This window comes from Antechinus flavipes, chromosome 2 (assembly GCF_016432865.1).
Source record: "Antechinus flavipes isolate AdamAnt ecotype Samford, QLD, Australia chromosome 2, AdamAnt_v2, whole genome shotgun sequence".
Taxonomy (NCBI): domain Eukaryota; kingdom Metazoa; phylum Chordata; class Mammalia; order Dasyuromorphia; family Dasyuridae; genus Antechinus; species Antechinus flavipes.
In genome coordinates, this window is record NC_067399.1 from 162,946,541 (window position 1) to 162,972,117 (window position 25,577).

The 25,577-nt window shown below is 35.7% G+C and overlaps 1 protein-coding gene across 3 annotated transcripts in view; it reads right to left on the reverse strand.

Moving 5' to 3' along the window:
* Positions 1–1,847: 1,847 nt before the first annotated feature.
* MACROD2 (mono-ADP ribosylhydrolase 2) overlaps positions 1,848–25,577 on the reverse strand; it is a 2,209,416-nt gene continuing 2,185,686 nt past the window's right edge. For 2 of the 3 annotated variants that reach the window (XM_051975902.1, XM_051975901.1), the window contains 3 exons: positions 12,424–12,510; positions 9,569–9,633; positions 1,848–5,863 (listed from right to left, as the gene is read on the reverse strand). In XM_051975902.1, coding sequence (XP_051831862.1) covers positions 9,572–9,633; positions 12,424–12,510 — 149 coding nt within the window. In that variant the 3' untranslated portion in view covers positions 1,848–5,863; positions 9,569–9,571. The remainder of the gene's footprint in view (positions 5,864–9,568; positions 9,634–12,423; positions 12,511–25,577) is intronic. The other variant, XM_051975903.1, reaches the window with a different exon arrangement.

The following is a 25,577-nucleotide window of genomic DNA, read 5'->3' on the forward strand; positions in this document are numbered from 1 at the left end:
GAAGGAATCTGAGATCCCAAATGGCGATATGCTTTATCTAAAAGATCACAATATCAGTATCAGATCAGAGGCTGCACAATGGCTTCTGTAACCAAGATCCCAAGATGGCTACATTTTTATCTTCTTTAGTTTTAGCACAGAAATAAAGTGATATACAACAAATTGATCTGGATGGATCTGTGTGTGTGTGAGATTGTTGTTTTTTTCCTTGCTCTTGAAGAGGACCAGACATCACAGAGATGCTATCGTGACAAGTGAATGAATTGGATTTAGGTGAGGGAGGGCTGAGCAAGGTCACCTCTCTCCCCTTTCCTTCCAGAGCCATCTGGGTGGCCAGATATAGATCACGATGACTTGGGATGATCCTGTGTGGAGTTAGAAGGGAGCAAACAAAAAAGGCAGCCTTCAGCAATGGATAGAAAGTCAAAATTAAACCCCTGGATTCAGATCCCAGCTCTGATAGTAGATTTTTTAAGCTTGGCCAAATTATTTAACTTCCAAAGGCTTCAGGCACCTCTCTAAGACTTATCCACCAAATCTTAGTGAGTTGCAATCTACTAAATTGGACTAAGTTTCCACATCAGGAGGTATCTACACTGGAAAAAAAAAAAAGTCCTCCCTAATGCCTTCCTATATTCATATAAAAAGATTAAAATTCAGATTTCTCTAAATTCTCGTGAAAGGACATTTTCTTAATATGGCCTCTTTATTTTTAGGTAGAGTTGGAATCAAGCTTAGTAATGGGAGTTTAAGTTCACTAGTTAGTAAAAAAATTCTTGAGGGAAGGGAATGGAGTGAGGGTAAAGACCTTTATGCTGGCAGCATTAAACAAATATCTTGTGTTTAGTGCTTTTTCCAAAGCATGTTCAAATTTATAACTTTATTTTATTCTCACAAGAATCCTATGGAGGCAGAAAAATTGAGGTGCCAGGGAGCAATATAAGTTCCCCCAGATCAACTTACAAGTCAGGATCAGAGACTGTACCAGATATCTTGTTTTTTCATCCTGTCCCTTCTGTTCCCCTATTTCCCTTCTCAAAAAATCCAAACCAACACCATGAAAGCTTTAGTGGTCTTTAATCACTTTTTGCCAATTACACAATTACTAATTAGACTAATTAATGCCTTTGGGCACCAGTGACAGGCCTCAGGCATAGAAAGAGATGAGAAAGAAAGATAAAGAAAGGATCAAAGAGAGACAAAAAGTGAAAAGTCATGGGATAACTTTAGCAACTGTCCTTTCTACTATTAGTTTATAAGCAGTATCACTATCTTAGATCAACTTCTAAGGCCTACTGCCCAGATTTTTCTTTCATGCCTCATTTGCTATAGGGAAAATGGGTTTTAAAAAAAATCTGGCTTAAAAAAATAATAAAAATAAAAAACCTAACTCTCTAGTTTGCGTTGGCAAAGATAACCAGAGTCCTAGTAGATCAAATGGACTTCTGTTCATTTTAAAGTTAGGAGTGACAGTCAATGAGCCACATCTTTAAAAAGAATATTTTCCAGAGAAGTTCATTGTTACTCATTTACATAATCATTTAATAATCTAATAATCCTCTATTTGCATAATTGGCTCCTAGAACTAGCCTTGGCTCCTAGGTACAGGTACTTACTTGCCCCCATTTCCATTCTGCAGCTTCATTTCCACATAGATGAGAATTTTAGGAGAAAAATCCCCCGACTGATACTGAATTGACAAGGGAATAAGATCAATGGGTAAAAGTTTTAATTACATGAAAAATCTGAAGTGTGTGCTAGTAACCAAGTGTACAGTCTAGAATCAGAAAGGAGAATTTGCTCATTGATAGTTGGTCATTCTTACAAAGACAGGAATCTTTCCATCATTCTCTTGAATGAGTTTTATTAGTATTCTGCATTAACAAATGTAGTATGAAGGCATCGGTTGTTTAAGGTTTTCAATGTATGGCACAGACAGAAGGAAACTAATAGATTTAGAAGCAGTTCAGCACTTAAATGCTAGATTAACAAAGGAGGCACGTCTAATTCTATTTAGCAGTTTATACCAGCTATCAGAAGACGTTTTGCAAGCAACAGACTACATTTATTTGCATTAAGTAAAAACATATTTTGATCAAGAAAATTACATTTTTTTCAGATTTTCCTTTATATCACAAATGTCAGGGTAAGGCAAATCCTTAATGAATCATATGATAAAAACCCTATTCCCCAAGAAAATATATTAAACATATTCTGCTAACTTTGTAATTTTTCAAAGCAAAGCCGACATGCACCACATAGAGAGAAATGTCTTTTTTAATCAAGTGCATCAAGCAGAACAGTATTAATTCACAAAGAGGCTTTTCAGTGTTTCATAGAAAGATTTACAATTAGCTGCAGTGAATAATATGTGACCCAATATCACAGACAGTTGTTTCAGATGTCTCCTTTGTGAACTACTCTGAAAGAAGACTTGTCCATCATCTGAGCAGCCACGAGCTAGAGGAATAATGCATTGTTTCTCCTAGATTGAGAACCTTTTTTAATTGGACTATTATGTTAAAAGCATATTTTGATACTCTGTATGCAAACATCACTAATGTAGGGTTTTATTCTCTTTCCCTTCCCCTTCCCTCCCCACCCCCACCCTCATGCTACAGAATGATTGAAGTCTGGGTAGAGATTGACATACAGAATTCATGTGCAGGAAACTAATTGACTTGGTGTTTATTCTTTTACAAAGCCTATTCTATTAATTTTAGCAACTCTAGTGAAATAACAATTCATTGTGTCTGTTGTTATATTTCAGCAATTACTTGATAATTTTTATTTTTATTATCTGAATGAGAGTATGGTATCTTCATTATCTTTTTGTAATCAATAAGATCATACAGCTAAATAACGGTTCTTGAAAATCCCTAAACCAAACTAGATAAAAAAAATCCAAACAAATTTTTATGTTAGGGTTCATCAGATTGAATGTAATGGTATATTTTCTTACTTTCTTAGTTCTCTTCATTCATTGCTTACTTTTCCACTCTTTCTTTGGGCAGAAACCTCCACATTTTAAAGAACTACCCCCTTGTCCAAGGGAACCAAAGTTAAAACTAAGAACCAAGAAAATGACTCGCTTGGATAATAAGCATATCTTGGACCTGAAGTCCTAGTGAAGGCCATTATTTTCCATGTTGGTAGTTTCTAAGTGGGAGATTAGGAATCTTTCATCTTCGACCACTTTCAAGCCTAGTTCTCTGTGCCATCTCTCTCATGTTGTTTTCTGTTGTAGCTCATTACTGCAAGAGAATATCACCAACATTTGGTAACCACAGGATAATCTGCTTGCAGCAGATTGCACTTGTCAAGCATTTCACAAGATGACAGTGACTTCTTCAATTAAGTTATGAAGATGGCATAAAATAGAGAAAATATCAGAATTCGTGTGGTAGCATTTCTAGGACTATTTTAAAATCACTTCCTTTTTGCTTCTAAGAAAGTTGTGCTTAATGGGACTTGAAAAAGAATATCATCCATTCCCAGATCATTCGCTGACACCATATGAGAAAATGGCCAAGCTAGTTTCCATGATGTCAATCTCAAGGGAATAGCTGTGATGATGGACTGCTTTGGATCATGAAATTGCTATATGAGTGTTATGCAGAAATACAGAATGTTAATTTTTTTTTTTTTTTTTTTTTTTTTTGCGAGGCAATTAGGGTTAAGTGACTTGCTCAGGATCATCTAGCTAGAAGGTGTCAAGTATCTGAGAGCACATTTGAACTCAGTTCCTCTTGATCCTAGGGCAGATGCTCTATGTACTCCATCACCTCTCTGCCCCGACTGTTAGCTTTTAAAATGTAGCGACTAAGAGGGGTAGACAAATTCAGGAAGGGTTGAAAGAAAACAATACCTAGGAAGAATATGTGTGTATATGTGTGTGTATATGTACACATACACAGATACCCAAGCACATATATACACCACTGTGCATACAAAGGGATAGAGGGAGCTAATTCCAACTTAAGTGGAATTTAAAGCAAACATCCAATAAATGATGATTAATAAAGTACTTAACCTGACTGACTATATTTGGACATCCACAATCTGCTTGTTTAAGGCAAAAGAGAAATGAAATATAAATTCCAAAGCACTTATAAAAAAGCCTGATCACAAGTAGCTTAAAGGGATATGAGAGAAACAAGATTAGCTCTCAGTGGAGTCTAGCATGTTGTTGAGAGGGTTAGCTAATGGTGTCAATATTGCCTTCTGAAGGATTTTAATCAAAAAAAAATACTGGCACACACATACCTAAGCTCCTCATACTCTCTCATTTCTGGGTCCCACTGCCTCTTAAGCAAACGCTAGTCCTCATTCTACAGAGAACCACCCTCATGAACTATTAGGGCTGCCTTCCCTTTTTTTAGTGCTGTGTTCAATGGTTAGCTGGGAGGAACCCAGCAACAAATTATTTTCAGACCTGGCCTAGTCAAGTAATGTAATGTCAAAACAAACTAGGAAGCAGAGACTGCAAACAGGAGCTCTAATTGCTTCTAACAGGGAGGGGAATGTGTTTTTCAGACCTTCAAACCTTGGAAACGTGCTGTGTGTTCTTTTGTGAAAAGCATATCCTCTTTTTGTGAAAGGCATACAAATTTAATTTACTGCACAGCTGAAAAGGAGATCCTTGCTCCTCCATTTTTTGTTTTTACTACCCAATGACATTTGATCTAAAGACCCCTGTACCCAGTGATTAGGGGAAAGTGTCTTATTCAAATATATACGCATAATTACACAGCCATCTATATTGAGAAACATAACAGGAGGGATTTCAAGCGCAGTTGATTAATATCCACAAACCACTAGTCAATATAGGATGAGTTCTAATTGGCATGTATTTTTATTTAATCGAGGGGTTAAACTACTAGCAACATCTAGATAAGTGCTCACTTAAATAAGCTCTGTTTTAGTTGAAAGGGGGAAAAAAAATTTCTACAGTTGGTGGTACCAGGTCTTGTCCTAGTCCACAGGCTGAGAGAGGAAGCATAAGATAAGAACATGATGGAATAAAAAAGCCCCATTGTAAGTTTATGTTGCTGATGAAATGAAAATTTCCGTTCTATCTAAGGACAATGGTGACATAGGCTGCGAAAGGGGCACAAATGATTTTACTAGTTAAGCTTATCTTACTCTGTGCTAGACTAAACACTTCTTCCATCATTTCTTAATGAATGCCATGAAACTAATTTGTGGTGCTGTGAGGTACCGAATAAAACCTCATTTTCTATTTACATGTCCAGACCTTCTTTAAGGGATCAGTAAATAGGTTTTGACCACTTCCTAACTTATTTTCTACTTGATACCATCTGTGGATTATGCTGCTGTCTAGCAGTATCCTCTCTGAAACTTTAGGTTGTGAGACAGAAAATAACCTTGTTCCCTTCTTTTTCTTCAAAGAAGTCACTGAACAACCTGTTTTATAAAGTTATTGAGGAAGCAAGTCTGGAGAACAGAATATATACAAACATACATACACAGGTATATGTATGTGTGTTTAAGCTGTCCTATTATGACCCTGTGGCAAAGTTACAAAGGAAAGACATTAATACAGGGTCAATCCCTTAAAAAAAAAAAAAGATGATTTTAATATGGGGCATCTGCCACCATATTAAAAATCTTTCTCTAAATCCCTCATCCCTTTAAGAAGGTAAACAGAACAAAATGCAAGTGGAAGAATCAAAGCAAAGAATCCCCTTCTCTTTGGACCCAAATTCCCTCCCCCCACCCACCCCTAGCTTTTATTGACACCATTTGGTGTCTCTCAGCCTCCACTTCACCGATGCCATCAGATGCCATACATTGCCAAGGGCCGTCATGTCCTTTCATTCGTTTGCCTTATCTTGTTCATCTGCAGAAGATAAAGGGAGATCAAATAGCCTGTTAAAATAAAGAGAAGGATCCCAGTGGAATGTCTTAGAACAGTTCTCTCAATGTCATTTCTCCCTAAATATCTACAGAGTCCATCTTATTTGACGGGCACAGATATTTATTTAAAAGACCATTGTTGGAAATGAGGTTTCTCTAAGCAGTATTTAAATTAACTTTCAATAAATAAATGCCATGTTGAAGGTTAGCTTTTCTTAATGTGATAATTAACTGAGCTCATCATTTAAATGTTTCCCTGAATTCCTATCTGTACATGTGCACTCATGAGTCAGCCCTAGGACCCCCCCAACTCCCCAGTTTCATGAACACACTCAAGATTCCAGGAACCACATATGGATAATGACAGCATTTCTAAAGTTGAGTGAGACAATACTGTCTACAAAAGCAACCAATAGATTATCTGTTACATTGCAAATCCTTCTCCAGAGGGAAATAAATAACAATTTTTACATTATATTTGTCAAGTTCAAGGTCTTATATTATGAATTAGATTATGTATTCATTTAGAGTGGGGTCTGAGTGTGGGTAAAGGCACCGTCTTATTCTGAAGTACTAATTGTACAGACAGGGAAAAAAGGCAGTTTGATGGGAGAGATGATTTCCAAAATATATAAAGACCACACACGTATACCTAATGTCTTTGAATCAAAGATAGGGAAAAATCTCATTTTTTGTATAGTCTTTGATGTCAATTCCAACCTTCAAAAACTTATAATGACAGTGCAAGAAGTTGACCTCTCCTTAAACATCAGAAAAATCTGGGCTTCAGTCATTCTACTTGAAATATATTGTAACTAACATTTATTTATTCCTTGCCTAATATGTTCTAAGCACTATTATTTTGGCTCATTTCAACTCTAAACTTGTCTACCTTGAGACATACTTCTTGTGATTAGGACCATTTTGAATTTTGCACTACAAAAAGAAATGCCTGAAATTAAAAAAAAAAAAAAATTATTGTGTTGTAACCCAGACTGGTTAGGCTCTCAGGAGAGAAAGGTAATACAGTTCATTAGCTATGATAACCAGCTACAATTGTTGAATTTAACAATTGTATGTGTAAATATATAATTAGTATGTTCTTATAAGCAGAGCATTCATTGAAATTGGTACCTTGAGCCTTGTACCAGCCTCCTCCTCTCTCAACCTGAATATAAAACTGGAGAGTTCTTGATTGCCTCAAGTTCCCTTATATTATAGACCTCCATAGCCTAAATAGACAGGACTTCCTGGGCTATAGATCTCCCAGATCCAGAACAAGACTGAGACTCATGTTGGTATTGAAGGGGAAACACACCTCTTTGAATCCTTTATATGTTAGGGAATGTGTTGGTGCATTATATGCCATCAATTAAAAATAGTGACCCTGAAGATATGTATAACTGCATCTATGGTGGGGGAGGACGGAAGATACGTTACAGAAAGGAATTTTGCCATATTCCTGACAGAATAGCCATAGATTAGAGTAATTAAGGGCCAAAACAAAACTAAAAAAAGCTGAGAAACGAGCATTATAATATTTCAGATTTTAGTCCTTTTTACTTCTTTTAAAGAGAATTTTCTCTCCATGTTTATTTTTGTCTTGTTTTTCTTTTTCTCCTGTTACAGGGAAAGAATCTTTTAATACCAACTAAGCAAAAGGAGAAATCACATATTGAACTTTGCAGAGGGAAGAGGGTTCTTATCTTTAAAAACAAAAACAAAGCACTCTTAGTCTATAACTTCAGGAATGCTTTAATATTTAGCCTTGAATATTATAAAATTCCCTTTAAGACTGTGGTTTCTTAGATATTTTCCTGATGATAAAATTTGCAAATCTTCTGTAGCAGGTGGAATACATCACAGGGAAGAGAATTTAGTGACCATATTTTTGTACTGCCTTTACTAGAAAAAGCAGTGAGGTGATTTACAATTCAGGTGCACTATGGATTTTTCCATTGCTAAGCATTTTAGTCTAGAAATTGGACCATTTACAACTGCAAATCTAGTTATTCTTCCATTTCTGTGCAAATTATGATCTTCCTTTGTTTTTAAGGCTGTTACTCATAAGGCTAGGACATAAGGAAGTCTCCAAAAAGCAAATCTCACAAAAGTCTTCCTTTTGCTTCTATTTTAGTTTTTCCTTAAAGGTTTAGAATGTTTGGGCAACATCAGTTGGAGAATGGTTGAGTAAATTGTGGTATATGAACACTATGAATATTATTGTTCTGTAAGAAATTATCAGCAGGAAGAATACAGAGAAGCTTGGAGAGATTTACATGAACTGATGCTAAGTGAAATGAGCAGAACCAGGAGATCATTATATACCTCAACAACGATACCGTATGAGGATGTATTCTGATGGAAGTGGATTTCTTCTACAAAGAGACCTAACTCAGTTTCAATTAATCAAGGATGGACAGAAGCAGCTACACCCAAAGAAAGGACACTGGGAAATGAATATAAACTGCTGCATTTTTGTTTTTCTTCCCAAGTTATTTATATCTTCTGAATTCAATTCTTCCTGTGCAATAAGAGAACTGTTCGGATCTGCACACATATATTGTATCTAGGATATACTGTGACATATTTAACATGTATAGGACTGCTTGCCATCTAGGGGAGGGGATGGAGGGAGGGAGGGAAAAAGTTGGAACAGAAGTGAGTGCAAGGGATAATGTTGTAAAAAAATTACCCTGGCATGGGTTCTGTCAATAAAAAGTTATTAAAAAAAAAAAAAAAAAAGAATGTTTGGGCAGGAAGAGACCTTCAAAATCATCTGAGGTAAGGCCCTTATTTTACAGATCAGAAAACAGCCTCAGAGAGAGGAAATGACCCATCTAAATGAAGCATATCTAAATGAGTTAACTCTAACTCATAAAAATTAGGTAACTAACAAACTATTTAAGGATTAAAGCTAGTTTTAGAATCAGTACCAGAATTTAAGTCAATTATCTCCCAATAATATAGTGTTTAGCATAATGCTTGGCACTCAGGAAGAGCTTAATGATATTTATTGATCATTGACTAAATATGGCTTCAGTTTTCTTTTAAAAAATCACTCAGCACATAGCTAATACCATTGGTAGATATAAGAATAATGTAAGTTGTCATTCTTACATGCCTTGATCTTTTGTTTCTTTATCTGTAAAAATGGGAACAATGATGCTTGCTCAAACTATTACAAAATACTGGTTAGGACAAGACCACTATAAATCATAAAGCATGTTACAAATGCAGGCTAATGTTATTTTTAAATATTATTGCCTGGATCTCAAGAATTATTTGCTTCTAAGAAAGGCAAAATCCTTGAGAGACATTATCTCATTACTTTTCACACATGCCATAGTGGATGAGCAAGTGGGAAAAAAAGATTTTAGTGTCAAGGCTATAAAAAAAGTGAGGTACTCTAAAATTACATTGTAAACACTTAATTATCTCAAAGATCTGAATATAGCATGATTCGCAACACACATGGTATAAGTTATGATTGAATTGTAAAGAATAGAAAATTAATGAAATTCTCAGCCCTCCATATGAATACTACTCTAGAGAAGTTAAAAAGAATTGCAATGAGTATGGGGCAAATTAACAACAGAGGTGCACAAAGACTTGGGTCATTCAACACTAATTCTTGTAGATATTCCTAGAACATCTACTAAATTAAAAAGAGGAAACAGAATCTTACCTATTAGAGATCATCGTCTTGTTGACTCTCTGTTGGGTCACTTTCATCCTGACTACTCATTTCAACTGAAAGGAAAACAAAGATGTTAGACTTTTGTACCAGACTATTCCTGAAATAGGAACAAATGGTCTGAACCTAAGAACTATTTTATTTTCCATTTCTTATATCCATTGGTGATGGTGTATCTTCTTAGAGTCCCATCAATGCTACTAATAGTGGTTCATTTTGGAGACCAGCAGATTTTCTATAACATACAGCTATAAAATAATGATCTTTTCAATTTAGGTTCATACTTTTCACAAGTAAAATAATGAAATAAATCCTAAATCTCAGACCACAGAGTCATGTTTAATGTGATTTATGGACTGCCATTTTATGTGGAGCTGAGTCTTGGGTAGACACTGGAATGGCCTATTGATTGAATCTCTTTCAAGGGTATTAGACCGTGTGTACAAAGGAGTCCTTGGCAGAAGGCAAGCAGGTGTCCGAAGATTTTATGCTTTACATACAGGTTTTATGCTTCCTTGATAATCTCAAATTATTTCTAGTTGCAGCTGTCATTACAATGCAGTAGTGGGTTACAGAAACAACATTTAGATTTTAAAGAATATGGCAGTTACATTCAAACCAATTGAGATGAGACTTAAATGAAATGCTAAAGTTGACAGATTTTGCCTTTATGTGGAGTCCCCTTCTTTTCTTGGAAGGATCATTAGCTTTTTCTTCAATGATTCTGAGAGGAGTGAAATCGCCTTCCCTTTCCAGTAGAATTCTCTATCCAGCGCGTCAGTTTGGCCTTGAAATTTTCAAGAGGTATGCTTTTGGGATGAGGATTAGGGATCAATCCAGCCAAATGACTTAGGGTTCCCCAATCAACAAATGATATTTAAAATTTAGTGACAACTCTAACTTCCTGGTGGTAGCAGTGTGGCTATACTTCTTTTCAACCATGGGGAGATTTAGAAGCCCAAATGAATGACATGAAAGCAAAGAAGAAAGGATAAAAAAAATATGGCACTGATGTGCTAAGAAGCCTGCAGCTTCTAGGGAGTCAGTACAATGCAATGTCATTGGGCTCATTAGTTTTTCCCTGTTTTGGTGTTCATAATTCAGAACAGGTACTTTGAGAATGCCAATGGGATGACTACACTAGAATAGAAAATAAAATAAATAGCTAATCCAGATCACATGGTCCCTATAAAACATGTGTTTTTACTCTATTGTGTGTATGATTTTGCAGGAGCATTTGCATAAAAAGAGAATATATAATCAGAACCATTGTTAAAAAGCCTTAGACACTAGGGAAGTCTCCAAGTATCAACCAGTTTAATTAGATTGATATTTTCCAAACATCAAAGCCTATATTAGGAACCAACAACCTGTAATCTCTAAAAAAAAATAAATAAATAAAAAGAAAAGAAAAAAAAGAAAAAGAAAAAAATTGATCCCTTCTAAAATGAATGTTCTATTAGGGAAAAACAGCAGCAGCAGTTCTTGAAATCAGTCATGCAAGATCAGGGTAGGGGACAGATTTGAAAGACTATTATGCTGGACCCTTCTCCTCTACTCCAAGACATTGGTTGCTTTTTTCTCCCCAGGGCTCAATCCAAAAAAAAAATTAAATGTCCTAGAGTGTCTCTGTTTCAACCCTATGCAAAAATGCAAGAATGTTCTAATGTTAAGTACCTTTATGCAATATACCAAGAGGATTCAGGCCCTAATCATTATAACCCTAATCTGAGGTAAAACACGGAGAATAGCATCAATGGAATGGCAGGTCTTTCTGATGGGACTCAGTGATGACCTTTGCTTCTAGTGGGAAATTCTATTTGAGCTACCATTTAGAAAGGTCATCTCCTTTTTGCCTGTAGTCTTCTCATGATTGATTTCATTATGGACTATGTCTGGTCCTCTTCGTCTTAGCAAATAGTAACTGAGTAATGGGAATTATAAACAGGTAAACACAACCTCATCTCCTGTGCTCCTTTTCTGGCTTTTCTTCTAGGAAATGAGATCTTTCTTCTAGGTTCCATTAAAAACTAGAATTGAGTTAGCTAGAATTAGACCATGGATGTTCAAAGGGTGATATTTCAAAAACAAAGGATGGATCTTCATTGAAGGACTTTCAGGAATACCACAGTAGAGAATTTAGTATCTGAAACTGAGAATTGTGTCAGAAGGTTATATAACATATTTCTATATCTACATTGATATGCCTTGTTTGTAAATATGAAAAAAAAGTCTTTTTAAAAATTTTAAGTGCATCTAAAAAGATCTCCTACTATTCTTTCCATGTGTTTATATACAGTGCACTTATCTCCTGGGATTAGCGTCTACCTCTCAGATTTATTGTGAGGACAAATAAAATAATATTTATAAAGGGCTTAGTACAATTCCTAGCACATCATAGTTATGATATGAATATTCGCTAGCATATTATTATTATTAATCTAAATGGACTATGTTGACTATAAGTAAGTTCTATCATATGAGAGTTCAATACCATAACTAGGATGGGGCAACGAGGCATTTGCCCTAAGGTCCATATTACATCGGAAGAAAAAGGATATTTACACAAAGTTAATGAGATAGTTTCCATTCTATTCGGCCTTGAAAATTGCTCCTACAAATTCAGTATTGAGAAGCACGGATGAAGTAGCTTTTTACTAGCAGCTACTTTAGAAAGCTGCATTTTGATGAGTACTCTAGAAGTAAATGGCTTCTGAAATTTGACTTGTTATTGCAGAACATGTTGGTTCATTGAACAGATAGCAGTTTCCTGATTCCTAAAGCCTACATTGGGAAAATAGGCCAGATTTCTATTTTATGAGACTCCAAAGAGTTCAGAACCATACCATCGGCATATGTAGCATTTTCCATGGGGCAGGCATCTCTAGCACCCAATTGCTCTGCAGATGGTTTCCCTTCTCCCACTGCTCCTTCTGACATGCCGGGATTGGGAGTTGGAGATGGGAGAGAGAAAGATAGAACACAGAGACAACAATTAATGAAAAACCGCAGCAGCCATTTAGTTATTCGCCTGCTGTCCTTTACCTCTTCATCTGAAACAACCCTTGACATCGGTTCACATTAAGCTTCAACACCATTTTATTCAGGGAAAATGAGGAAAAGAATATTATAGGGAGTAAGGATTTAATCTTCAGGGATTTCTGCTCATAAATTCTCCATAATGTGGAAATTTATTATAAACACTTAAATAGAAAATTTTAAATTGAACATAGAATAATAGGTAAACATGAAAACATAACATAACATAATAGACTATAACTTAAATTTAGTGTTTTTTTTTTTTAATTTAAACATTTGTAACTTTAAAAAATCCAACCGTGCAAACAAAAAAAGCTAGTTTGCCTTAGGCAAGCTTAAAAGCTGGAAAAACCCAGTGTCATGGAAGTAAAGTTTGAAGAAAGAACACAAATAAAATGTTCTTTCCTTTCCATTTATGGCTTTTAAAAATCTTATTTAGGATTCCAAATAGAACAACCGTTAGTTAATTTCCATCATGGTATTTCTCCACCTGAGCAGTTTCAACTTTTTTTTCTTCATTTCCTATGAGGGATGCTACATACTATATTTGACTTTCCCATTTCAAGGGATCTGTTTGCTATTATAAGAAATGTGGCCTTTTTTAATAGGGTTTTTAAAATTTTTTAATTTTTTTTGCAGCTGAATATCAATTATATCTTAAGAGAGTCCTTTCTAATCAGGTAGCAGCTTATGAGCACTCACATTTACAAAAATAATGTTCCAGGAAGAGATGACCATTTTCATAGTCTCAATGGAAGTTGAAGTTGCAAGGGACCTTGGAAATCATGTAGCTTCTCCTCCTCATTTTAGCAATAAGGAAATTGAGTTTTAGTGGCCCAAAATAACTTATTTACTTCTTTGGAAGTGGGAAACAGAGATAAGATTTGACCCCAGGCCCTTGGATTTCAAATCCAATGCACGGACACTATAAAACTCCCTGTTATTAGAATAATAGGAATAGCTTGAACTAGGCTTTTACTAGGGGAGCCAGAGTGGAAAAAGAGAGGTACAGATATAAAGCATGTTACATGGGTGGGATTAAAAGGCCTTGGTAACTAATTGGATAGGAGAAAACCCCAAAATTTCAAACATGGGAAGTTGATAGGAATATAGACAGAAATAGTGAAATCAGAAGCAAGAGCACATTTAGGAGGAAAGATAATAAGTCACCTTGAGGACATGTTTAGTTTAGGATACTTGTGGGATATACAAGTGGAGATTTCCTACAGGAAGATAAAGAGATACAGATCTGGACTTAAGAAAGAGGCTTAGAAGTAGAGACCAGGTTAAGTACACATAATTATTAGACTTGATCCACTGGCAATCCTGAAAATACAGAGATCACGGAGTAGGATATTTGAAAAATCACTCTAATTAAGATATTACTAGTTGAGAAATTTTTCCCCATATGATAGTAATCAGGATATGAATAAGATATCTGGTGAGGCATTTACTGCATACAGCTCAAGTTCCTCAGTATACTTGATATCCAAAATTTGAATTTTACAGAGTTACAGTAATAACTCACTCGACACATTGTGGATTTTTTAATTTGCAGTACACTGTGCATTACACAGCACCATTGAAAAGTAACCTGTGAAATAACAGCCTCACTGTCTTAGACATTGTAAATTCCTTGAGAAAAGAGAAAGAAGATGAACAAATCTCTGAGAGCTGAAGAAGAGTGAAGGTAGTCTGAGGCTAGGGGAAATGGAAAGAATAAGGGAGGTCCCCAAGTCAGGAACATATAGTACTAAAACATATTTACTGCTCATGTAGTAAAGAAAAAGTGAAATTATTAGTCAATGAGCAGAGAAGAGATGAAATGCCTCCTGAGTACTGGGACTTCTAATGGACCTATCCGGTATGGCCCTCTGAATTGTGTCTGCTCATCTCCTCAGACATCACTGGGGAGAAGAGCCCAGCGGGAGCAGGTATTGTAGGAAGTCCTCACCTTTCCATTTTCTTGCCCACACTTCCTCTCCTAACTGGACACTGACTCTTAATCTATGCCAGACCTACTTCTCCCTTCCCAATGGTCATGGACCAGATTCATTCCTCCTTACCAAGAAGACATGGCCATTTGGAAATCTGGTTGAAGGAATTTACCAACTTTAATTCTTCTATGTTTTGCCATCTTCTCCACCACTAAAACCCAGTGTCCAATGGACTTGACCATTTGTCTTGCCACTATACTCTTTAGATCTTCAGTAATTAATATATGCCCTATAGCATAGTTTAAAAAAACCCTGGACCTTGCCATTAATTCCTTAGCTGCATCCTTAGGATCACTAGGCTCTTTTGCTCTGCACCTGAAACTTTCTATGTGTGTTCTCTCTCCAAATTAGAATGTGAGCTTCTTAAGGGCAGTCTAACTCAGTTTTCTATTTGTATCTTCAATACTTGGCACAGTGCTGAGCACAATAAGTTTTTAATAAATGTTCTTTCATTCAATTTCCTCAACTATAAAATGTCATGGAGAAAATTCTTTGTCAGCTACAAGGCACTCATAAACATGAGTTTTGTAGTCTGTTGTTAAATCATTTTACGTGGGAATGCACATCTCATTTTATAATGTAAGACTTTGGGGAAATGGGATTTGCTGTGAAGAAATTCACTCTGTGAATAACTTTGAACAGCTCTTTGATGCAAAGAGTAGGATATGCTCAGGCACGTGGCTACTCTCAGAATAAAACATGGAGATATGCTGGTCATTCAGGGAGATCAAGGTATAACCTATGAACAACAGAAGGATAGTAAGGTAAGCATACATTATTAAAAGATGTAAGGAAAAATTTCCATGGCATTGGGTAGTTAAATCATTCCATGGAAGATTCACAAAGAATTGTACACAAACACTGCACAAAATAATAAGGCATCCATGGATTGTGACCTGTATTGTTAAAGATAATAGCCACATTGATGAGATAATGTATGTATTGCATGTGACCAATGTGGTTGATAAAAAGGAAGAGGAAATTTAATTATTAGCAATCTCCCCACCCCACTTCAAACCTAAATCTTCCTTTTTTCACCCTGCAGTCTAAATAAGCAATTTCACTTCACACTGTCCTATACTCTTGCCTCTCCTGTTTCTTTTCCCATCATTGCTCATGTGCTGCCCAACCCCAAATCCCGAGGTGTGGGTTGATGGAAACTGCTGGAGGAAATCATATAACCAACTATGCTTCCTGAATTCACCAGATTTATGTTATTTAACCTCAGCTGGGTCCTCACTGTTATAGTCTTTTACTTTCCCTGGATGTTTTCTCTACCTCAATCTCCACAGTTTCTGTTTGATAACATTTTTTTTCTTTCCACAATTTATTTCTTCCATTCCCACATAATCCTGATCACCAAAAGCCTTATATAGAAAAATAAAGGCATCTGATGTGAGCTTCTTTTTCCTTTCAATTTAAAAGTTCAAATCCCTACAACACCTATCCCATTCTTGCTAAGGCCTCTCATCCATCCCTACTCATTCTCTTGGGGCTTGCCCCTTTGATCATCACCCTTTTCTTTAATTTTCCTTTCACTTTAATCAAATTCATCTTCTCAATTTCTTTTTAAAGAAATTTCTTTTTCTAATAAATTGAGAATGGATAGAGCATCAGCCCTGAAGTCAGGAAGACCTGAGTTGAAATCTGGCCTCAGACACTTAACAGTTCTGATTGTGTGACTCTGGGCAAGTCACTTAATCCCAATTTTCAATTGCCTCAGGAAAAAAAAATGAGGCAATACATAAAGCTAAAGAAGAAACAATATTATTAATTTTTACAATTTTAGCAGTATATTAAATAATATTCATGATAGTAGATATCCTTTCTTTACCTCTAATTCAGTTTAAATCTAAAGAGTCTAATCTAGTCAGTTGTACCACTACTACTTCACTTACATCCATCCTGTTTTCTCCACTCACACACACAGCTAGCTCCCCCATCCAAGTCAGGCATACATTATTTTATGAATGAAATATGTCACAATTTATTTTTTTTTAGTTTGTCTTATGAAATTGACTTTTTATTAACAGCTAACACTTTTCCACTTTTTTTTTAATTAAAGCTTTTTATTTTTAAAATATTCACATGGTTAATTTTCAGCTCTTACCCTTACAAAACTTTGTGTTCTAATATAATTTCTTAATTGATCTTTCTATGTTTAGGCTTTTTTTCTCTTCAATTCATTTTCCCTAGAGTTATCAAACTAATATTCCTAAAATATAAGTTTGACTGCATCAAGATTCTTATCAGGAAGCTCTAGGTGATCCCTCTTGCCTTTAGGATAAAAACAGAAACTTTTATGTTTGGCATTCAAAGCTATTTATAATCCAGACCCATTCCATCTTTCTAAATATTTCACATTGCTTCCACTTACATATTCTATCTCCTTTTGCTTTTCCCAGGGATCCCCTTATGCCTGGAATGCTTTAATCTCCTCTCTCTTTGACTTTTGTCAAATATTTTGTTAAAAAAGTAAGAGAAGAAGCCAAAAGTTATCAAAGAAAACTGAGGAGCAGCAAGAGATCGGCACATAATGAGGTATATCTGTGAAACTAAGAGAAAGAAATGTTTGGTAGGAAGAGATGTTCTGCAGTGTCAAATCCAAAACTACCAACCTGTCATGGTCCAGATTCTATTTTCTAAACTGAGCTAATAACATGGCAAGTTAGATTGTTCAGTGCTTTGCTGTAAGCTCAGGATAATATCCATTGCAGAGATCTTACTCTGTAATACCCTCTGACATGCAGATAATTACTGTTCTTCTACACAGAATTTTTTACTAAATACCAAAGAGAAAGAAAAGGAGGGAATGGTCGTAGAAAGGCCTGGTAAACAATAATGGACAACTAAATAGTATAGTAGTGCAAGATTGGAGTCAGAAAGAATCATTATCCTCAGTTCAAATCTTGCCTTAGACAAAACAGCCTGGATAAGTCACTTAACTCCATTTGCTTTAGTCTCCTCATCTGTAAAATGGGCTAAAGAAGGAAAGGGCAAATCATTCCACTATCTTTGCCAAGAAAATCCCAAATGAGCTCATGAAGACTCAAGCACAACTGAAATGAATGAATGACAATAGATAACATTTATATAGGACTTCACAATTCACAAAATACTGCTCAGATGTCAACTGCTTTAACTATCACACTAACTCTTTGAGGTAGACATAATTTTACCCCCATTTTATAGATAAAGAAATTTTTAAAAAGAGAGATTGTGTCACTTGTCCAGAATCTCATGGCTAATAAGTATCTGAGACAGGATTTGAGTTCAGATTTCCTTTCAGATTTTAAGTTCAACGCTGCATTTCCCAAGTCACTTAGTTATCTCAGCTGGTTTTTTAATTAGCTGCACTAATGTGTAAAAGACCAGAGAAGGCCATGGGAGATGGCAAGAACCAATAGAGACTGAAAAGTGGTAAGTAGTGCTTGGTGTCTGTTCATCTGTCTGCTCATCTATTTGTCTGTCCTTCTGATTGTCTTTCCTCTTTAAGGCCTTTAAAAGGCTATGGTGCACTTCTACAACCTCCCTCTTGCTGTTCAGTAGTTTTTCAATTCTTCGATTCTTCATGACCCCATTTAGGGTTTTTCCTTGTCAAAGATATGGGAATGGTTTGCCATTTCCCTCTCCAGCTCATTTTACAGATGAGAAAACTGAGGCAAGCAGGGATAAGTAATTTACACTGCTAGTGTCTGAGGGGACATTTTTTGGTCAGGTCTTTCTGATTCCAGGCCTGGCAATCTCTCTGTGCTACCTCAGGTTTTTGGCTGCTCTGGAACTTGTTGGACCCTTTTACTCATAGATTCTGCCAAGAAAGACAATACTCTGAGGAGAGTTTTTCCCTTTGAGACTATGTGTTCTCAAGAAATAGGCTGTCTTGTGTTTAAGCTCTGTTCTAAGTAAAAGAAGGAGAGTCTCCTACCTTGCGAGCTTTCTAAAGGTCAGGCTGTGCAAAGCCACAGGAATGGGAGTCCTGGTTTGCAGTCCACCCAGTGTAGAGACACCAGCAGGAACTCAGATAAAGATCCAACTGTCAGTTATATTGCATCTACACTTGTGACCAAAGCTACGTTGGAACTGGGCTAAATTTTGCACCTATTCCATTCAGGGATCTAGATGGTAAGAAGAATAAACTGCCTAATCCCAGATATAATCCAAATCATATTGAGATGTAATTCAGAAATGCTCAAGAAAATAATGGAAAAACAATAAAGCAGATATAATGGTTTTCTAAGTCAATATGCAGCCTGTAATGATCAATTTCTATTTTACACCATTGGGTAGTAAGGGAGTAAAGGAAAGGCCTGTACTTTGTTCTTACTTTGAAGTAACTATCCCTTTGGTAAAAGTTAATTCATTCAATGTAGTTAAATGGAATTGGCACTTTACACCAAGGCACTTAACAGGTGGATTCTAGGAAAAGAAATTTTACAAATCCTTTAGGATACCCTGGAACTTTAGCTTTTGGAGAGAAAGGCAGAGTAGACTTGTTCTAATTGTTTTGCTTTTGCCAAGGAGAGAGATTCAGAGGATTCCTAGGTAATAGAACTACACAATATCATGCTTACATACTAGGTTTGTGGTATATTTTTAAAATTCCTCATTTATTTCCTCCTTCATTTTAGGATATGTGTTCTTTATGGCTCATGAACTTCTTTAAAAATATTTTTATATAATTGTTTTAATATAAGTAGCTTCCATTGTAATCCTATTTATTTTTGAATTTAAAAATATTGTTCTGAATAAGTCTCCATAGGTATCATCAGATGCCTAATGGTTAGATACCAATGGTTTGATATCAAAAAAATTTAAAATCTCTGTGTTAAGGTTAGTGATATAAAATGCTAATACAAACAGACATAAATTGACATTATCCATGTTTTATTTATTTTTGTCTATTTTGTTAAACATCAACCAATTACATTTTAATCTGGTTGGAGTAGTGCTAGGGAATTTCATAGATATATACCCACCAGTTTGAGATCTCTAGTGAAATTGTCTGTAATCTATCTCTACAATGATGTTGTTTCTGCTTCTACCTTCACTAATTCTCACACAAATATCAATTCTCTCAAAGGTATGTGCAGTACATTTCATTTAGAGTATGTATTCAAAGAATTTGATTATTTATTCTTAAGAATATTTATTAAATATTTATCCATAAAGGACACTATCTCTATTCATCAGATAAAGAAAATAAAATTTAACTAAGGTTATGTTTTAAATTAACAATTTAAATTAAATTTAAGATAAATGTACTATTTTGTTGTTGTTGTTTACACCCTGTATGGATGCGATAGTTTCTGAATTCCTTCATAGAGACATACAGCCTTTATATTCAGTGTGACTTCATTCCATTTTGATCTATTCCTTTTGAATAAATTATATCCTCTATGAATTGAATTCCCATTATTTGTTTCATCCCATCAAGTCTCAGTGATCCCACCAGAATCTCCAAATTTTCCTCTTTTTGACCATTCCTTTTCTATTTGTATGTAGATATCTGAGGGAGGCCATGGGTTCTGATGTTTGTTTTTTTAGCTCTTTTCTTTCATGAATCACTGGTTCTGTTTCTTCTTTCACCTCCTTTTCAGTTTAAAGTTCTTTTGTTCAGCTTCACAGAATTCCAGACAAAAATATTTTTTTTACCAGTCCTTACTAAGTACAGTCCTTTCTGAATCCAATCAGCAGCACGTGCAATAACTTGTAGTTACAACAAATGTTACTATTTTATAATAACATTTTATCATTTTATATGAATATTTATCATTTTATAAATGAAATTAGAATATTACAGATTTGCTAGAGATATATTGCTGTATAAGTGTTATCTGGCATTTTAAGTATAGGACTCCTGTCTCCCAGTCCAATACTCTTTTCACTATACTTTACTGTCTCTTAAGAGAAGTAGTGGTCCCAAATAGACCCTTACCTTGCATGCTCAGCTCTTGCTTCTATTCAGAGGTTCCCAACCTTAAGAGGAACTTCTTGGGAGATAACAATGCTTATATGTCCTTTGGGGCTTTTTACTAAGGTGGGACAATGTGGGGAACATTGTGTGAATTTCCATTTGGACTTGCTCAGGATAGTTCCCCATTTCTCTCCAAGCCAACTTTAACACCCTGTCCTAAACATTATCAACACAATTTAAGCAACTGTCAGGGAAATGTTTGCTGATGCCAAAAAAGCTTTGCAGTGGGCCATCAGTTGAAAGTGTTTCTTCCCACTACCTCCACCATGGGGTAAATTATCATCCACAAAGTAAAATAGGAAAGCTTGAAGACATCTGTGATTTTTTGCACTGCATGTTAGTGAACTCCTGAAGAGAAACTGTCTAGAATGGTAAACCTGAGATTGTCTTATACCATAAAAGATTTTTCTTTTTAGCGTTCTTCTTACCATCTGGCCTATGTTTCTGAGGAGTCTCATCCATCATGGTCCTATATACTTCAATACTTCATAGACCCAGATTTTATTGAGATGGGGCTCTTTTCTCTACAGTCTCTCTTTGCCTTAGTAGTCTGTCTTTGTGAGGGGCAGAGGATAAAAAAAATGGTATCATTTTATCACCAATTTAGTGCCAAGGCTCTCCAAACTTAGCTAGATTAGACTTTGCATCCTTGACGTGGAGATACATGAACACAAAATCCTACACAAGCTCACAAACTTATTGGCATTGCCAGGATATATTGGTAACATTGAACTCACGTTAAGTCTTCAAGAAAGGTCTTCAAGAGCTCAGGGTCACCCCTACTTTATGCTGAAGCATCAAAAGGAGAATCTAAAGGAAAACCCTAACTTATATACAAATGGAGTACAGATTTTTCAGTTATTTAAATCAAAACACACTGTTAAGGAAATTAACAAGTATGAGGAGACATATTTGAATCTGTCTATTGTGTATAGGTGTGAGTAATTTAGGACCTGATATATTTGGCTAATTACCTCAAAGCTCTAGTTAAATTTTTATGTGTAGATGACCACAGATGCTGCTCTTCATACTACCCTAATCCCATATAAATCTTATACTTGATGTGACCATATTGACTGATCCATAATAATAAAGTAAAAATGTTTTGACTTCATTTTCTCCATCTTAATTTAGCCTTGGGAAATGACAACCTCCAAAAGAATAAATTGTGGCACCAAGGTCCATAATCTACTTTTTTCCAAATAAATTCTTCAAAGGCATGACACCTAATATTATATAAATATATACAGAAAGATACCCTGGTCAAACACAGTAGGATACTGGAATGGAAATCAGGAGGACAAGCCATTCAATTATGTCACTGAATGACTTTGACTAAATCTTTTAAAATTTCACTGCTTTGATTATCTCACTTTTAATAGCTACAAAATATATTCCCATCTCATCGAACTCATTAATAAATCAAGATGAAGTAAACCAGTACATCATTTGGACAATTATATTTATACTTAAAAATTTCAAGAAATCTGTGGTCTTATCTCAACTAAAACCTCTATATGTCTTTCATGTGTGAGTTTTTTCTATCTTGTAATGGCTAGGGCAATAGACTTGTAATCAGAAAGTAGTCAGTCCAACTACTCATACACTTGTCAACTTTGTAAGTTTAGACATATTACTCTCTCTGTTCCTCGATTTCCTCATTTGTAAAATGAGGGTTCTTAGAATCAATTACTTCAAAGGTCCCCATCAGCTCTAAATATATGATCCTCAAATTTGCTATGTAGGATCTATCCAAAGCTTTGTCTTCTTTTTCACTTAGATATTATTTGGCTTGATGATCTCATCGACTCCCATAGATCCAATCATCATCTCTGGAATTTATTCCTAAATCTATTTATTCAGCACTAACTTTGCTGTTGGTTTCTGATCTTGCATTTCCAATGGACATTTGGGCATCTTGAATAGGACGTCTAAAACTCAAAATATCTAAAACTGAATTCAACATCTTCTTCCTCCCTTTTCCCCATGTTTGCCCTCTTCCTAATGTCCCTATTTCTGTGGAAGATACCACCATCCTTTTATCTAAATCAAAACCTGAGGATCATTCTTTACTCTTCGCTATCCCTCCTCTATTTGATCAGTTATAAAATCCTGACATCTTCATGGCTTTTCTTATATCCTCCTTTTCTCCTTTGACAACCTGGTACATGTCTCCTCATGTCTGGACTGTTGCAAAAGCCTTCCAGTTGGTCAGATTCAATTCTTCTTCCTGCAATCTATCCTTTATTCAGCTGTCAAGTTGATATTCCTAAGATTCAAGTCTGATTGTGTCTTTCCCTTCCTCCATTAAATAAACAAGATCTTCTGGATCAAGTATAAAATCTTCTGACTTTTAAAGTCCTTTAATGTAATGCCGTAGAAACTGAGCAAGACAGAGGTTAGAGACCAATTTAATAGTTTATTAAATGGAGAGATTTACTGGGACCAAATGGATCTTGCTGGATGAGACTATCATATCAAAGAATCGAGCACTAAGTATCAGAGAGCAAGCTTTTTTATAGGATAACAAGAACAATGGCATAATGGGGGAGGTACCTGGATGGGGATAACCTGATGCGGGGGAGGCACCTAGGATGACATAATGGGAGGTACTGGAGAGGTTACTGATATTCTAATGACATCTAAAATGGACAGACCTTTATCCTATCAAACATTAAGAAGGAATGACTATAACCTAAAGATATAAAACTTTTATCTCATCAACCATTTAAGAGGGAATGATTATAGCCTGGGGTTTTAGGGCAGAGAAACTGAGGTAGACCTTTATCTCATCAAACATTAAGAGGGAAAGGTTATGACCTGAGGCAGAGTGACTAAATAAGACAATGGGGAAAATAGGTCAGGACATCAAAAGGGAACTATGGCACAACATTATAACCTGAATATTTCCTAACTTTCCAAAATTATTTCACCTTACTCCTCTTCATGTTTTCTGTGATCCAGCAACACTAGCTTCCATTTTTTTTGAACATTTCATCCTTACTTGGACTGTTGTCCCTTAGTCTTGTTATATGTGAGGACTATTGCTTTTTCTAGGAAACATTTCCTGGAAGATATATTTTGTACCATTTTTTCCACAAACATTCATCATAGTTTCTATTATTTTTAAATGTGATTTTTTTTTTCAACATAGGTTTGCTGAAACTTTACTTTTCAAACTACCTAACTAGAGTACATTTAATGGGATCTGAAAATATCTCTTGTTGGTCTTCTCAAAAAGTTTGTTTCATGGTTGTGAAAACTATCAGTATTAATGATCGCATTGCTATTATATGGTGAAGACTTCTCTGCATTCTGTGGGTTTGGCGTACATCAATTCTTTTGGTATAATACTAGGGAATTAAATTAAACTCATTAACAGAAAAAAAGGAATAGGAATAGCTGGAATAAATAAGAAAATGAATAAATGAGTAAGGAAGGAGAAGAAGAGAGACAAGTTTAAGAGAGAAAAACCCACTCGCAGCAAAACAGAAAACAGGAAATGTTTAAATTGGCTGCTGGGTATTTTTGTCTTCTCCACCTCATTATTTTATAACAGAGCATGTAAGAAGTCACAGGTTATATTTCATACTGCCCATGGCAAAAATCCATAGGACAAGCAATGTTAGGGCTAAGATAGCTGTAGATGAGAAGAAAAAAGGACAATTAGAGCCCTAACATAGTGGATTGCTAAGGGCTTAGTGGAGGGTTCAGTCTTTAGATGTACAGGCTTGCCAGGACTTTAAAGCCCTGTTTATACCTATATTCATTTTAGTTCATTTGACTGCCTACCTGGGTGGCCAAGCAAATGCATGTGTGCATGCTTGAGAGGAGAGGATGGGATTGCGTCATTCTTTATTCTGACATGCATGTGGAACAGGTATTATCCCAAACGGCTCCTTCCTGCTGTGCAATAAAACTGAGTGCCACAGAGAAATGAGTCCATTTCACATGAACAGCAGAATCTGATCAAAACTAGAACTGCCTCAACAACCCATTTATTCCAGTTTCCCCCCTTTTTGATTGCCACTGATGGGAACACAAGCAAGAGGTGAAATTTCAGGGTTCCTAGCAGGAGATAAAATAGCTGAAATGGAAGGAGGCCGGGACATCCAGGGCCACTTTCATTTTCAATTACCATTTGCAATTGTCCTGTAGAAAGCCTTGATTATCATACCTTTCTATAGGTTATGGGAGAGATGAGAGGGAAGGGGTAGCAAAAGCAATAAAGAAAGCTGGTCCCCTAGTGGGAGAAAAAAAAAGATGCTTTGATGAATACAGAGTGAAGTTAACTAGTTTTTAAATCTATAAAAATTTGATGAAAAGTGGGAAGACCCCTTAAGCCTTTCTTGTGAAATTTGCCTGGAGCTTAGACTGTGTTAGTTATGCTAAGCAACAATCACAGTTCTTTCTTGGAATAAGTGTCAGTTAACTTTAAGAGTGGGATGCTTTCTAAATTCAATAAAATTAGCCAAGTTACTAAACTATGTAGGAAGATCAGAGTTATAATTATTTTGCTACCCAAGAAGCATGAAAGGTACCTGCAAATTAACTATTTAAGGAAAATTCTGTTGGTTAGGGTTGGAAGGAGAGAGTCCTTAAGAGATGCTGGGGCATTTGAGGTCACTGCCACAGTTGGAAGGATCAAAATGGACAGGGAATAGTTCACCTTGGAGTAACTCCAGAGAATGAAAACAAGCTTTATTGTGGCTTCTGTCTGAATTATTCTTGCCAAACTAACTGTTATGCTCAATTGTTTGTATTTGGTACCAGAATACTCTAAATTTTGGCAATTTGAGGAATAGCTCCACTCACCCTCCCTTAGTTATAACTGTAAAGATGTAAGAGAAGAGTAAATCAGTGAATAGAATGCTAGGATTGGTGTCAGGAACACCTGAGTTCGAATCTAATCTCAGACACCTATTATCTGTGTGATCCTGGTTTAGTTATTTAACTCCATTTGCCTTAGTTCCCTCATCTGTAAAATGAG